Below are 13463 nucleotides of genomic sequence, written 5' to 3'. Positions count from 1 at the left end.
CAATCCAAACAGCTGCTATAGAGAGCTCACCTGAATTTTCCTGCTTGCGTTTGAACAGTGACAGAAAATCCAAGAATTCCAAATGTGTTTCGACAAGTGCAGAACACGGAGTACCTGACAAACCGCAAAGAGAAAGAACCTAGTCAGATACAAGGAATTAAATTTAACAAGGTTATTCACTATCAGTCTGTCTTGGCTCTTAGCCCTAATAACTGTTCAATGTTGTCAAGTGGCAGTCTTCATCACGTTGGTGTATTGTCCGACGACTTTACCGACGTAATTTAATGTAGATGTTTGACTGACAAGTTGTTGATACTTTATGGCATTTCATATGGTTTGAAAACGACATTAGAGCCTTCTACTTGGCTTGACAGTGGGGCAGAGTTTCCATTTCAGAGTTGCCACTAAGCGTGTATAAGCTACTAAAACATACTCAGATACAAAGCACACGTTTGTAACATTACCCAAGCTGTTCCTGAGTGCGCAGCACATCGAAGCATGGTTCTTCCATTTTCATCTGCAAAAACAATAAAAAATAGTTCTTCCATTTTCATCTGCAAAAAACTGTAAAGCAAAACAACAACAACAACAACAACGAAGAGCTTAATGACCCAAGCAGAACAAAGAAGGCAACTGGAATTATCCTTCCCACCCCTCTTCTTTGCTACATATATTATACGAACGAAACGATATGTGAAATGAATCAAGGAAAGCTATGATCCTGGCAGATTTGAACGAAATTATTAGTAATTGCGCAGAGAAGCCTGAAAAACGCAGGACTTCAGCGAAGTTTGAACCCGTGACATGGTGATGCCAGTGGGACACTCTAACCAACTGAGCTATGAAGCCACTGATATTGGCTCGTATTCGCAACCGTAATAATTTTTTTCATAACTACGAGGATCATAGTCACTTGATGTACCATCACTCATCCCAGGTTGGGATACTGTTTTTTTTTTCTTGTGAACAAAGTTGCCCATATGAGTTTTCTAATTTAAGGCACGTGAAAACAACAAAATGAAATGATTCATTATTCATCCGCGCACCGGTGGCTCAGTTGGTTGAGCACCGGACTGTCACGTGGAAGGTCCTGAGTTCAACTCCAGCCGGAGAAAGTGCTGCCTTTGTAACGACATCTGCGAATGGTTAGACTTTCAAGTCTTCTCGGATAAACACTATAAGCCGGAGGTCCCGTCTCATAACCCTTGGGCATAAATTCTGTGGGACATTAAAGAAACCACACACTATTCGAGAAGAGTAGGGTATGGAGTTTAGGGTATGGAGGGTATTGGGACGAAAGTTCTGTTCCTCTCTCCTGCCACTCCATGAATTGTGGCGAATAAATTAAAATGGAAAAAAAAAAAAGAAAAGAAAAACATTCTGATCTGATCAAACATACCAACATCAGTTCCATTTTTGTGTATTCATCAACGGACGCAGGGCCTGACTGAGAGATTGAAAAAATGTAATATTTACAAATGAGTGCTGGGAAGAAAAAACATTGCAAAACACCCCTGGACTAGGTACACGCACCATAAGAACAAACTTTCTACGGTTTTCGCTCTCTTGATCAACCCAGTATGCTCTTTGGTACGACTGCATAAAAAGAGTGTTCGATAACTGTTTTGAGAGGCCTTTTGACAATACTGTAATGTACTGAGAGTCGATTTTGCTGAGGAAGGCAAACTGGAATATCCAGACAAAAACCGTCAGATTGAGATCGACTGAAACTCAGCCCACACAACCTCGCGTTGAACCAGGGTTGCAGAGCTGGTAGGTGTGGTTGATAACCGCCAAGCCACCCTTTTCATTTGGAAACCCCAAATTCTAATACCATTCATCCATGTCAAGGCAACTATATGATTACAATATGATGATTTTCTTCTACTTTGGATGTCAAGCATCGAAACTACTAGACATCAGGCACTGTTTAAGGATTCAAGTCAAGAATGGTCGTTTGCAAATTTCATTTAGCCTCATTATTCTGAAAATGAAGTGCGATATTTACTTCTTTCAAAATCATATTTATTTCTAATTAAGATCTCCTTTCCTTGTTCGTTTCGAAGAAAGAGCGGCATTCAGCCATTTTAAAGTGATTTATTTTATTTTATTTTACTGGTATGATTATTATTTTGTTATTAAATGTAGCGGTCAAAGAGCAAGTGCCATGCCAGTTTGCATCTTCTGTCATGCTTTTTGTTATAATTCACGTTTACAAACCCTAATCTTGTAAGGAAGGTACACTGCTGTAACTTCACCCCATGACTTCTCAGCTCAAATAATGCAGTGTTTATTTCACAGTGCAGGTCTGTTTTGCAAAAAAGGCCAACTAGCCAAGACAAAATAACGGTAACCTACAACCTGGACATTGGAACTACCAATAAAGGAGTCTATGGACTTTCCAACACAGCAACACAAAGATCGGTTATACAATTTCTTGTGCTAACCTTCTCACTGAAAGAAAGAACACTGACGCTCTTTTAAAGTTATGGAGGGAAAGTGGACCATTGGTATGTTAGAATGTTAAGTTAATTGCTCCAAGTTCTGGGAAATGTAGTCTCAAAGAATACCTGATAGTAATTCGTTACAACAGAGTTGTCATCTTCCTTGTTGAAACTCATCACACGACAGATGCATTCGGTGGCTGGCAACTGAATCACTCGAATCTAACAAACATAAAAGCAAAGAACAAAGCACTACAGCTAAAACCAACACAAACCATCAGTCGAAGGAAGCTCTTTCCGATTTATCCAGTAAAGTTCTCTTTTCGCTTTCAATTTTTTAACAGCCTTGTCACAACTAGAACCACAAGCTTTTTTCAGCCCGTGAACCCACCAAAGACCCCTTACAAAGTTTCTACGAGTATGGAAGAAATTTTGACGTGGACTTACTGTGTGTGCTTCATAGCGTTATCCGTAAGAATATTAATGATAGCCCTATGCTTAGGTTCTTAATCCAGTGCGTGTGATCTTTATTCCATAGTCCTGTTCTGCTGACTCATTATCACGCTCTGTTTGATTATTGTCCACGTGCAAATTAGCCTACCAAGCCTCATTTTAGAGCAAGAATTCTTTTCAATTCACTGTATGGTATCGAGGCTTGGTAGGCTAATTTGCACTTCGACAAAAGAATTATAAATTGACCGCCATTTATGAATAAGGTCTATATTTAGAAACATCAGAGATAAACGGCTAAATTCAACCAGCCCTGTCATTTAAATCTAGAAGTCTTGGTACTACAACTAGGCCAAGGTCCCATTGACCACAGTATCCCTGGTAGTATCATGCCTAAATAAGATCTTACCTCAGGGTGGAAGCAACTGCTTAAGGCCATAAACTGAAGCTTGCTGTCAGAGAAAACGAGTCAGTTATAAACAAAAACAACAACAACGACAACAACAACAAAAACACTTCCAATACTTTTGTACGAATGCGAGGTGCTGTCAAAGGTCAAGCTTTAAAATGTAACTGTGCATGATCTCCCTTGCAGAGAACAAGGAGGCTTCTCGATTGTTCACTTTACACCGAAAGTTTGACCTCAAGAGTAGTAAGTCTGCATATCCTGTAACAATTTAAATTTATGAACACCGACATACTTTATCAAATAAGAAACATGAAACAACGTGAAAAATTAGAGTGAAAGGATCAAAATTAAAAAAGTATTATAGAATTCTTGTTTTTTTATCGACAAATATAATAGGTGTGTCTTGTGTGAGCTTGATTATGTTCTTCCAGTTTGGTAGAAACGAATAACCACAATGCATCAATGAAACCTTTTCAAGATTTCTTTTCGTTTTAAAATATGCCCTCTTAAAGGGGCTAGGTCACGCAATTTTAGGCAATTTCAGCACTGATCGAATGGTCATAGAATTAACTAAAATATCAAAGTAACTGTTCAAAACTATAGAAGAACTCTAACAAAACACAGGGAAGCCAAGAAGGGACATGGATGGACAAAACCGGCGAGGATTGAAATGGATTGAATTTGGGTAAATTTGAAAAACGTCGGCCCACCTTTTTTCAAATTTATATCAGTCTATATTAAAATGTCATTTACACATCTGGAAAATCATTCTCAGTTGTTATGTGGCCGTGATTTTGCAAATGAAAGACTATTGCTCTGCCAATTTGACGTTTAGAGCTCATAATTAACAAAATTAAACAAAATTACCTAAAATAGCGTGACCTAGCCCCTTTAATATATAACGATATATTTTACGAGACTCAAATAAACAATATGTCATCAAGGCATAATGGCATTTGTGTACAGGAAAAGGATTGACCAATTATAAATCCTCGCGTGCAGATTTGTCAACCCGAAGGCATCCCACGTGACAAAGTAACCAGTCACATTCTTATAGAGCCCTAAGCGCTGGTGCAAAGCCACGATTTTGAACGTAATCTCTCAAATTTGTCTTCACCATCACTGCGCATTGAGCTCCTCCCGTTTTTCGGCTAGACATCTCTGCCGTTTTGTTTTGCGAATTTCGCGTAGCTCGTCTCTCTTCCTTTAGCAAAGCAGGGTGCTTTTTTTGCCTCACCTCTGCTGAACATAATACCTCTTTTCCGTTTTTGCATTGTTAAATAACGACATGGTTATTCCATTATCAATGAAAACTGCCACAACACAGTGGCTAAAATTCCCAATACAGGAGTAATTCTTTTTGAACATACTTGGTAGCATCATTTTCGGAAAAAAAGTTGGACGCCACACAGAGCTCCTCATGCGACCTTATGTTATTTTGCCATGGTTCCTGATTTGTTGACACAAAGAAATTGCTCATTCCAGTGAAATACTGTCCACCTAAAATAAAATTCCCCCTACCTGTAAAGGTGTTCTTGTAAAGATATGGCTTCCTTGAAAAGGAAGAAAAAAAAAATCATGAAAAGTTAAGGTCTGAAGGTCCTCCAGTTAAGTGCCTATGAAGTAAAATATTAATTTTGATACTTATTCGAAAGGCCCTTTTTAAATGGGAAAGTTTGCACTTTTCAAATATATCAGCTTCAGGGGCATTTGTGTTTTTATGCTATGCAGGTGGTGACGTCATCAGTTGTCAATTAAAAAGAAATCACAAAATATAAACTGAAAAGAAATCTGCTGAGTGCATTTGAGCTTGGCACAAGTAATGAACCGGAAGAAAGAAGTAATATGACGCATTTTACCACCTGACCATAAAAACACTCGCAACTCCAGTCCCTTTCTGTCCAAAACAAAAGATTGGCATTTAAATTACACGGAGTTCATGTCGACAAGGGTCTTCCCATCAACTCTTTTAGAAATATATTTTAGTCTTCGTTTCTTTAAAGCAAAATATATAAAGCCGAGTCCAACAGAAACTACATGTAGATCGTAAGGCAAACATACTGTCACGGGAACAGCACATTGGGCGTCAATTCATGTCTAGTGCGTTACTTATGCTCAAACAATTTCAAGGAAATTCTCGCTTGTGTTATTTTTACATTCATTTGATTTTTCCCACTAATGACGTCGATTTTAGACAAAAACTTTCAAAGGACTTTTCAAATAAGGATCAGTTATTTTTTTCACTTCACAGGCAACATAAGCTTTTACAGAAACCGTCCACCTACATTGTTTTTCCTTGATGGTTCAAAGACAAGAGCTGAACCACAACATTCCAAATGTATTGAGCTTTTAACCACCTTACTGCTACGAGCATGCGACGTTTTAGAGCCAAGGACGCCAACCACAAGTTGTTGTAACACTACCACATTTATACTGCTAAGTATCTTTTCACTATTAGAGACGATAAGTATAAAAATCTACTAGAGACTACTATCCTGGCATGCGAAATGTACAATTTCAGTGTACGTCCATGGCTTAAAAACATTGCGTGCTTAAGCTCCCTAATATCACACTCTAGGCCTTAACGCTCTGAGATCTTTACAAAATAATGATATAAAGTGATATAATAGAAACGAACCACTGAAAAGTAACGATCCATGGTGTTTCTAAATCAAGGATAGTCAACATTCCTCATGTAGTAATTAACAACTTCCAAAAGAAAGAAAAAAAAAAGCTGTTGTTCCGAAAAGAAAAGCCTACAGTAGCCCAGAAGTAATTATATTTTTCAACTTTAAAGCAACAATCTGTGCTTTTCAAGGCGTTAAGCATGCATGTAATGAGCAACGCTAGCAAAGCAACAACATGATATTCCAAAAGTAATGATTTAAGACAGTCGAAGCATAAGTATCTAAAGCATTATAACCAAAAAAACAAGGTATGATCCGTGTTGGTGTTTGTCACTGATTTGTCATTAACAATCATAGTATTACCTGACAAGTGATATTTCCTTGAATCAAGCTTTCAACAAACAGTTTGGATTTGAAAGCAGATACAAAATTCTGTGGGAGAGAGAACTCATTTAAAGAAAACATTTGACTCTACAGACAAGACCTTAAATTTTAACAGGAGCGAAAAATGGAGTGAAAGACTTTTCTAGAGTAGCCCTCGTTTCAAGTTTCTTTTGCTTGCATTCAAATCAGCCATGTTTCCGGTTTAAGCTTAAATTTTCCTTCAAAAATTTAACTCTTGGAACTGGGAAGATATATGCTAATGAAAATTCACATAAAAGAAACTAAATCAAACTCAAAGTAATCACGCTAGTGTCCACAGTGAAAAAATTGTATCATTTTCCCCATTCATAGTTAGATGTATGAAAGAGAAATGGACTCCCGGCCAGAGACAGCATGTTGGATTGAACTAAGCATGCTGTGATTGAACTAAGAATCAGCCTCTGTACATATAGTGGATCATACTGACTGGATCATGAAGAAAGGGCGCTTTGAATGTAAACCAAAGGGTGTTAATATTGGGACCATTCTGAGAGAGACAAGATAAACTTATTAAACTAATCTCCATCACCTCTTATGTTCAATTTAATAGGACATACGAGAATATTTTACAAGTAGAGAAGGACACGATTTTCTTTTTTTCAAGAGGTCTGAAAAAGGTTTTCAAAAGTACTGTCACGAATAACTTTTTTTATTTAGGAGATGAAAGATGGCCGCAACCAAGATTTTATATTTTAACCTGGAGATTTTCCACTGAAACATCAGGAATAACGCTGCGCTTGTTGACAGTTGTCCACTTGATGTGCTGTAAGATGGAAAGACGAATGGATCTGATAAAGGAAAAAAATTGCAAACGAAGTTATGCTGAGCACTTACAGCCTATTTTCAAATACTTTACGATACAAGACAAAAAGGAGTACCAAATGACTTGTTGGCTTGTGGGATCCAGATTCTTTTGCTGATCAATTCTCTGTCCTTTAATAGTTCTTTGCATTTTTCTTGGTAATCTAAACCCTAATTGTAGCCATGCATGTTAAAAAAAGAGACTGAAGACTTGTCACAGACTAAAAAACTTGAAAAACAAAAATGGATGATGTAGATGAAATGCTTTTTAAATGATGCGAGAACATCACTTGTTGTTAATTAAGTGTCTTTTGTTCTTATGAAAGGTACCAATAATCAAAACGCTACTGCGTCTGCGTATGTTGCTTGTGCTTATGCTTGCATCGTATGTGTAAGCCAGCCTTTTATGGCATTCAGAGCATCATGTGACAACAAGGACAATGGTTTTGAATTTTCTTCTGTCTGGATTTCACACTACATTTTGTACTAACCTGACTAACTTCTGCGGTTTGATGATTGTGTTATGATATGATCTCATTAACCTTTGCTGCAAGAGAAACACACCGTTCAGACATAATCCAGAATGTTGCTCAACCTATAATCAGATATACTGTCTTTATTTTAAAACTATGAGTATTAAAGTGTTGCTACGATCAAAAATAAAGTCAACTTTTTCTTTGTATTTCAAAACTATGTTAACGGAATACTAAGTGACTGAAGTTTTCAGCCTTCATTTCAAAGACACCTGTTTCACCTGTTTATTTTGACTGAAAATTTCAAAATTAATCGTCTGACACTACTAATTTTAAAATCTTGAGAGAGCTGGATCGAAGAAACGATGAAGTCAAAGACTCAATAGTTTAAAAATGCAATGCGTGTGCACCTGCCTTAATTAATATGCAGCACGGGAGTTTCGAGCTTTCCGACTTTTAAACTGGTGTTTTTCATATATAATGAGCTGTGGTTACACACTGAAATTTTACGCCAGTGAGTCTGACGTCATCTTATCCTCGATCCAAGCCTCTGAAGTCCAATCGGTCAGTCTCGAACGTAAATAATGGTGGACCGTGAAATCCTAACTAAACAGCCTTTGGATAAAATTCGAAGCTCAAGATTTTACCAGTCAGGTGTTAAGCAAACACACTTTCAAAATCTGAAGGAAAAAGGCAAGTGAAGTTTTTGATCATAGTAGCACTTTAAAGCTAAAAAACTTGTCATGTCATTTTTACCCAAATTGTCTGTTGTCCTCAAGTTAGGAGGATTTGTAAACACCACGTTTCAAGTACAATGAACACGTTTGATAAATTAAACACCCCATGCATATGTTGTAGTTTAATTTTGTTTTTTGGTTTGGTTTTTAAAAAAACAATTTTTAAGATACCGAACGTTTTAACATACATGAAGACCTTTTCTGTAGGGAATTAGAGCTCTTTATGATAGGGCTCCAGACTACCGGTAGCCAACTAGCCACAGTCTAGTGAAATTTCAGTTTTGGCTAGTAGATTTTGAGCTTTCACTAGCTAGTGGGGCTAGTAAATATTGTGAAGCAGTGCGGTTCTGGATAAAAACAAAAATTGAAAATTATTTCGTATGAATGGGGCAGAAGGAGAGAATAGAAACTAACAAAAACAGAAACTGTAAGCGGATTCTATGGAATTTACTTCCTTAGAAAATGACAAGGAAAAAAAATGAACAGGAAATCAACGCGGATTACAGTTTCCCCACGCCCCGTTACGAACGATTAATCACGTGTGAAATCATGCGGAACTTCTCGGCTGCTGTTAAAGCCTAGATTCCATATGCGCGTAACTCCGGCGCAAACAATTGCAAACACGTTCCGATAGTTTGATCGCAAACAGTTTGCGTCGATGAACGTGTTGTTCCTGACAAGTAGCAACGCAAAAGTGAGGAAACAACGATACGGAAACACAATCGTAAACTGTTTCTGATTGTTTGCGACGATAACATTTGTGCACGTGATGCGTTTGGACGAATTAGAGGCAACTATAAGTAATGAAAATGGCGTCCGAGTACGATTGTGGGAGTAGCCCTTTTCACGGTTAGTTTTTCTCATTTGCATCACAATATGATCTAGCATGTATGTGAGGCAATTTTGGGCTATTTTGTAGTTTTAACCCGAATTGCCTCGTATCCACGTACACTCCAGCATATTTGCGCCGCTGTTGCGAGGATGGATTTGAAAATATGGAAACATTTAATAAAAGCACGAGTTGTGTTTGCAAATGTGCTATGCACCAATTAGGAACGCTTTTGATTGTTCTTCACGAAAACCAATGAGAAGACACCTTGTTTCAGGGTTCCCCAGAGCTCTTCTCTCCCTTAGTCAAGAGAAGAGCTCTGGGGTCGAGATTGGATAGTTTTTACAAATGAATAAAACTGCGCATGACGAGTCTGGCTAGTACAAATTTATACAAAAATGGTTTTATCAACGGAGTTGATAATGTAAATTGGCCACCGTACAGAGTTTGTAAAAGCTGACGTTTCGAGTGTTAGCCCTTCGTCAGAGCGAATCTGACGATCTGTTTCGCTCTGACGAAGGGCTAACGCTCGAAACGTCAGCTTTTACAATCTCTGTACGGTGGCCAATTTACATTATCAACTCCGTTGATAAAACCAAATTTTTGTACACTACTTCCCCACCGACGCAGCACCACAGTTTCTTTAGACACTACCCCCTTCATTCATTAGTGCAAATTTAGATTTGGCTAGCGAAGTCAGACCTGATACTAGCCGCTGGGCTAGTGAGCTGAAAAGTTAGTCTCGAGCCCTGTTGGACATTCCAAACTTGGTCACTATTCAAGCATAATGGTTTTTGATCTCACGTATTTTTCCTAAAAGCACGTTGGGGTAAAATGGTGACATTCTACCATCACGTCGATGTCTATCAAAGAGAGGAATGTTGGAGCTGCCATTGGTTGCTGGGCATTCTGTGCATGGAATGGACACATTTGACTAATGTGTTAACAATTTTCTGGTTGATTTCTGCATAATTTCCTGAAGCCACTTTCTGTAACCAATACCCTGTTTTTTTAACCACACCCCCTAAAAGGAAAAATCCTTTTTTTAGACAGCTGATTAGAAACAGCTTAAAACGTTTAAACTGGTTTGAAAATTTCGACCCAGTTTTAAAAATGTAAACTGGTTAAACAAATGCAATCCAAGAATAATTTTAAACCACAACATACACATCCAACAGATGATTAAGTCAAATCAACTGCGTGATAAGATGTTAGATAAAATTACAGAGACCACCTTGGTATAGGACAAGAGCTCTCACCACCACTGTTCTCAAGTAAAGGTATCATCATATTGTTTGGCAGAATGGTGAAAGTAATTTTAGAATGTATGTGATACTGGGTTCTGCCAGCCAACAGCTATGTAACTGCATTTTATTCAAGTTTCCCAAATGTGTCAAGTCTCTTTCCTACCTTAACCATATCAAAGGTTTGAGGTGTGACAACGAAATTTGCCATGTGATCAATTATTGCCTCAAATAAAAGCTGCAAAGGAATCAACAATGCCGACAGTAAGCAAAATGAAAGTAGGAAACCAAAATTGCTCAGAGAAGATACTTTCTTTAATTTTACATGACAAAATTTCAGATGTGTTAAAAGAAAAAAAAACGCATGTTTTTTTTAATCAAAGAGGGGTCCACTTTCATGATATATTTCAGACAAAAAGTGGGGATGATTTACGATGACCCTATTTGTCTCAGAAGATCAGACCATGGATAGGGGAGAAATCGAAATCGAGCCTATGACTCTACCCCTGAACCTATGGACATCCATAACACAAGATAAAAACCTTGATGATATAAAGAGGTTTATTTTTCTATAGTGAATCGGGAATATTCAGAAAAAATCAGCATGTAGCTCCCACGAGTCTCCTATAGCGCAGTAGTCGAACATCAGAAATAGCAATCAGAAGGATATGGGTTAACTTCCCGCAAAACAGCATTTTTTCCCTTAGTATCCCTGAAGGAACGTTAAAAAAATAAATCTCTTCATTTCTTTCACCAGGGTAAACATATAACATATAAAATAAAACGTCTCTTTCAGTACATCATAGATTATATAGGAACGAAATGATACATGAAATGAGTCATATATTAAACTGTGGATATCAAATCAAGTAAAGCTATGATCCCCGCAGTTATGAAGGCAATTTTAGCAATTGCATCTAGAGAGGCCTGAAAAATTCTGGAGTTCAACGGGGTTTGAGCCCATGACCTCGCGATGCTGGTGCGACGCTCTAACCAACTGAGCTATGAAGCCACTGATGTTGGGAGCTGGTCATTTGGGGGTTCAAATGTTCTCGTGATGAATGAATCGATGAATGATATCACATATGAAATGAGTCATGTATGTCGCAAATGACCAGCTCCCAACTTCCGTGGCCTCATAGCTCAGTTCGTTAGAGTGCCGCACCAGCATTACGAGGTCGTGTGTTCAAACCCCGATAAATTCCTGAATTTTTCAGGCTTCTCTATGCAATTGTCAAAATTGCATTCATAACTGCGAGGATCATAGCTTTACTTGATAGATTATATAGATCCTCCACATTAGGCCTCATCATTGTCGGAGTTAGAGAAACGCAGACTTATTTTGCCACATTTTGAAAATATCACAAGTGTGATTTATGGGAGAGAATAAATGCAACTTTATTGGAACGTTATTTGTGTTTTGTTTTGTTTTTTCCCACTCAAGGGAAACTGAGAGAAAAAAAATCACTTAAGGCTGTAGATACACTACACTGAACTGTCGCAAATGTCTCGGAAAAGAAAAGGAAAAGGAAGCAACATTTTTACCCACCCAAAGGTGATTTACCATTTATGACATTGGTAGTAAGTACGTATGTGGTTGTGCACGTGATTAAAATGAACAGAAATACCATATACGATTCCTCTGAAAAAGGATTATATAAGTTTCGGACTTACGGGTAGTTTGTGGTTAAACCCTTCCAGCTTAAGAACGATTCCTGTTTCAGCAACTGTTGCTGAGTACCTTGAAAGCAAACTCAATTGTGTCAGCTTCAAAGCAAGCTCTGTAAATACTTATTCCATGGAGTTGTGTATAAATTGTTCTATATTTACTTTATGACAAGACTGACAAGAAGCAACGTGTGAAGGTATTAACTCTAAAGCTACGAACGAAATAATATAACTCACATAGCATGCCTAAGAAATCAGCCTTTTAAGTCATTGATTTTTGTCACACAAATTAGTTTGGAAACTGATAAATAAAGTCACCATGTCAAATTTATGGTTTGGCACTAATTGATGACCAGACATAAACAGGCCAGGTCATAATTAAATTCAGAAACTACGGTGTAGTTACAGGTAATTTAAAAGTAAGAAGCTTTAGTTTTAGCCTTAAATACAGAAATCTGACCCTGAGCTTTGTATACACATGCTGCGGTTCACATTTTGTTTAAACCAGTTTAAAATCTTCCTTTGTTCCAAACTATGATAATGAATATTGGACCAAAAAAAATCAAAATTGAGCTAGTTTTAAAAAAAATTGTGGAACATGAAAAAAATTTAACCACAATATAGACAATAAGTTAACCAAGAATTGTGTTAGTTCACTGCTGGCAACATTGCGACCATAAAATCAGACTAAAAAAGGGTTTTGAGGTGGCGCTGAAGGAAACTATAAAGGGCTGATAAGCAGCGGTGTAATACAGTAAAAATAGCAACCAAAAACGTCACTCCAAAATTATCATAGAAAATGCTTAGAAAAAAAGGTTTAGATTCACAAATGCAAAAGAAACACAAAAAACAGAATGCTGGAACTACATTCAGGAGTTAAAAATAGAAACTCTCTTTTACTGGGTGGATGGGTCCATAACTACTGGGGGAGGAATTTAAAGTGGACTTCTCAGTAGCAAAATATAGTAATTTAACAGGTTAATGGTATTTCATTGAAGTCCTATTTGATGACAGCAGCACACATGAAAGATCTCTGTACCCAGGGCCTCGGGATTTATAGCTTGTCAAAATGTTTTCTAACGGCTTTTCAATGCCCATAAGAATATTTCCAGATTTCAAAGAACAAATGTTCACTGGGGTAAATAGTTTTGATGCACAATAATTAAAATTAACACACCCAAGCTGAGCAACATCTGCAGCATAGGTAATTTCCTTCAAGTTGTATTCCAATACACCCAGAAACAAATCCGACAGAACCACACTGAAAATTAGAAAAAAACAAGAAAAACAAATACAAAACAAATGACACAATGTTCGTAAAACCAAACTTAAATAATTGCTTTTGGTTTTGAGATTTT

General features: G+C 37.5%; 1 protein-coding gene across 1 annotated transcript in view; it reads right to left on the bottom strand.

Moving 5' to 3' along the window:
- The window catches only part of LOC138009452 (nardilysin-like), an 82457-nt gene that overhangs the window by 15461 nt on the left and 53533 nt on the right, over positions 1–13463 (bottom strand). Inside the window, exons 27-38 of the mRNA XM_068856473.1 lie at positions 13283–13366; positions 12112–12178; positions 10604–10675; positions 7646–7701; positions 7051–7141; positions 6294–6362; positions 4825–4856; positions 3304–3346; positions 2571–2666; positions 1400–1447; positions 465–517; positions 31–114 (exon numbers count right to left, since the gene is read on the bottom strand). Coding sequence (XP_068712574.1) covers positions 31–114; positions 465–517; positions 1400–1447; positions 2571–2666; positions 3304–3346; positions 4825–4856; positions 6294–6362; positions 7051–7141; positions 7646–7701; positions 10604–10675; positions 12112–12178; positions 13283–13366 — 795 coding nt within the window. The remainder of the gene's footprint in view (positions 1–30; positions 115–464; positions 518–1399; positions 1448–2570; positions 2667–3303; positions 3347–4824; positions 4857–6293; positions 6363–7050; positions 7142–7645; positions 7702–10603; positions 10676–12111; positions 12179–13282; positions 13367–13463) is intronic.

The sequence above is a fragment of the Montipora foliosa genome, chromosome 7 (genome assembly GCF_036669935.1).
Source record: "Montipora foliosa isolate CH-2021 chromosome 7, ASM3666993v2, whole genome shotgun sequence".
NCBI lineage: Eukaryota > Metazoa > Cnidaria > Anthozoa > Scleractinia > Acroporidae > Montipora > Montipora foliosa.
This window is presented reverse-complemented; position numbering and strand designations above follow the sequence as displayed.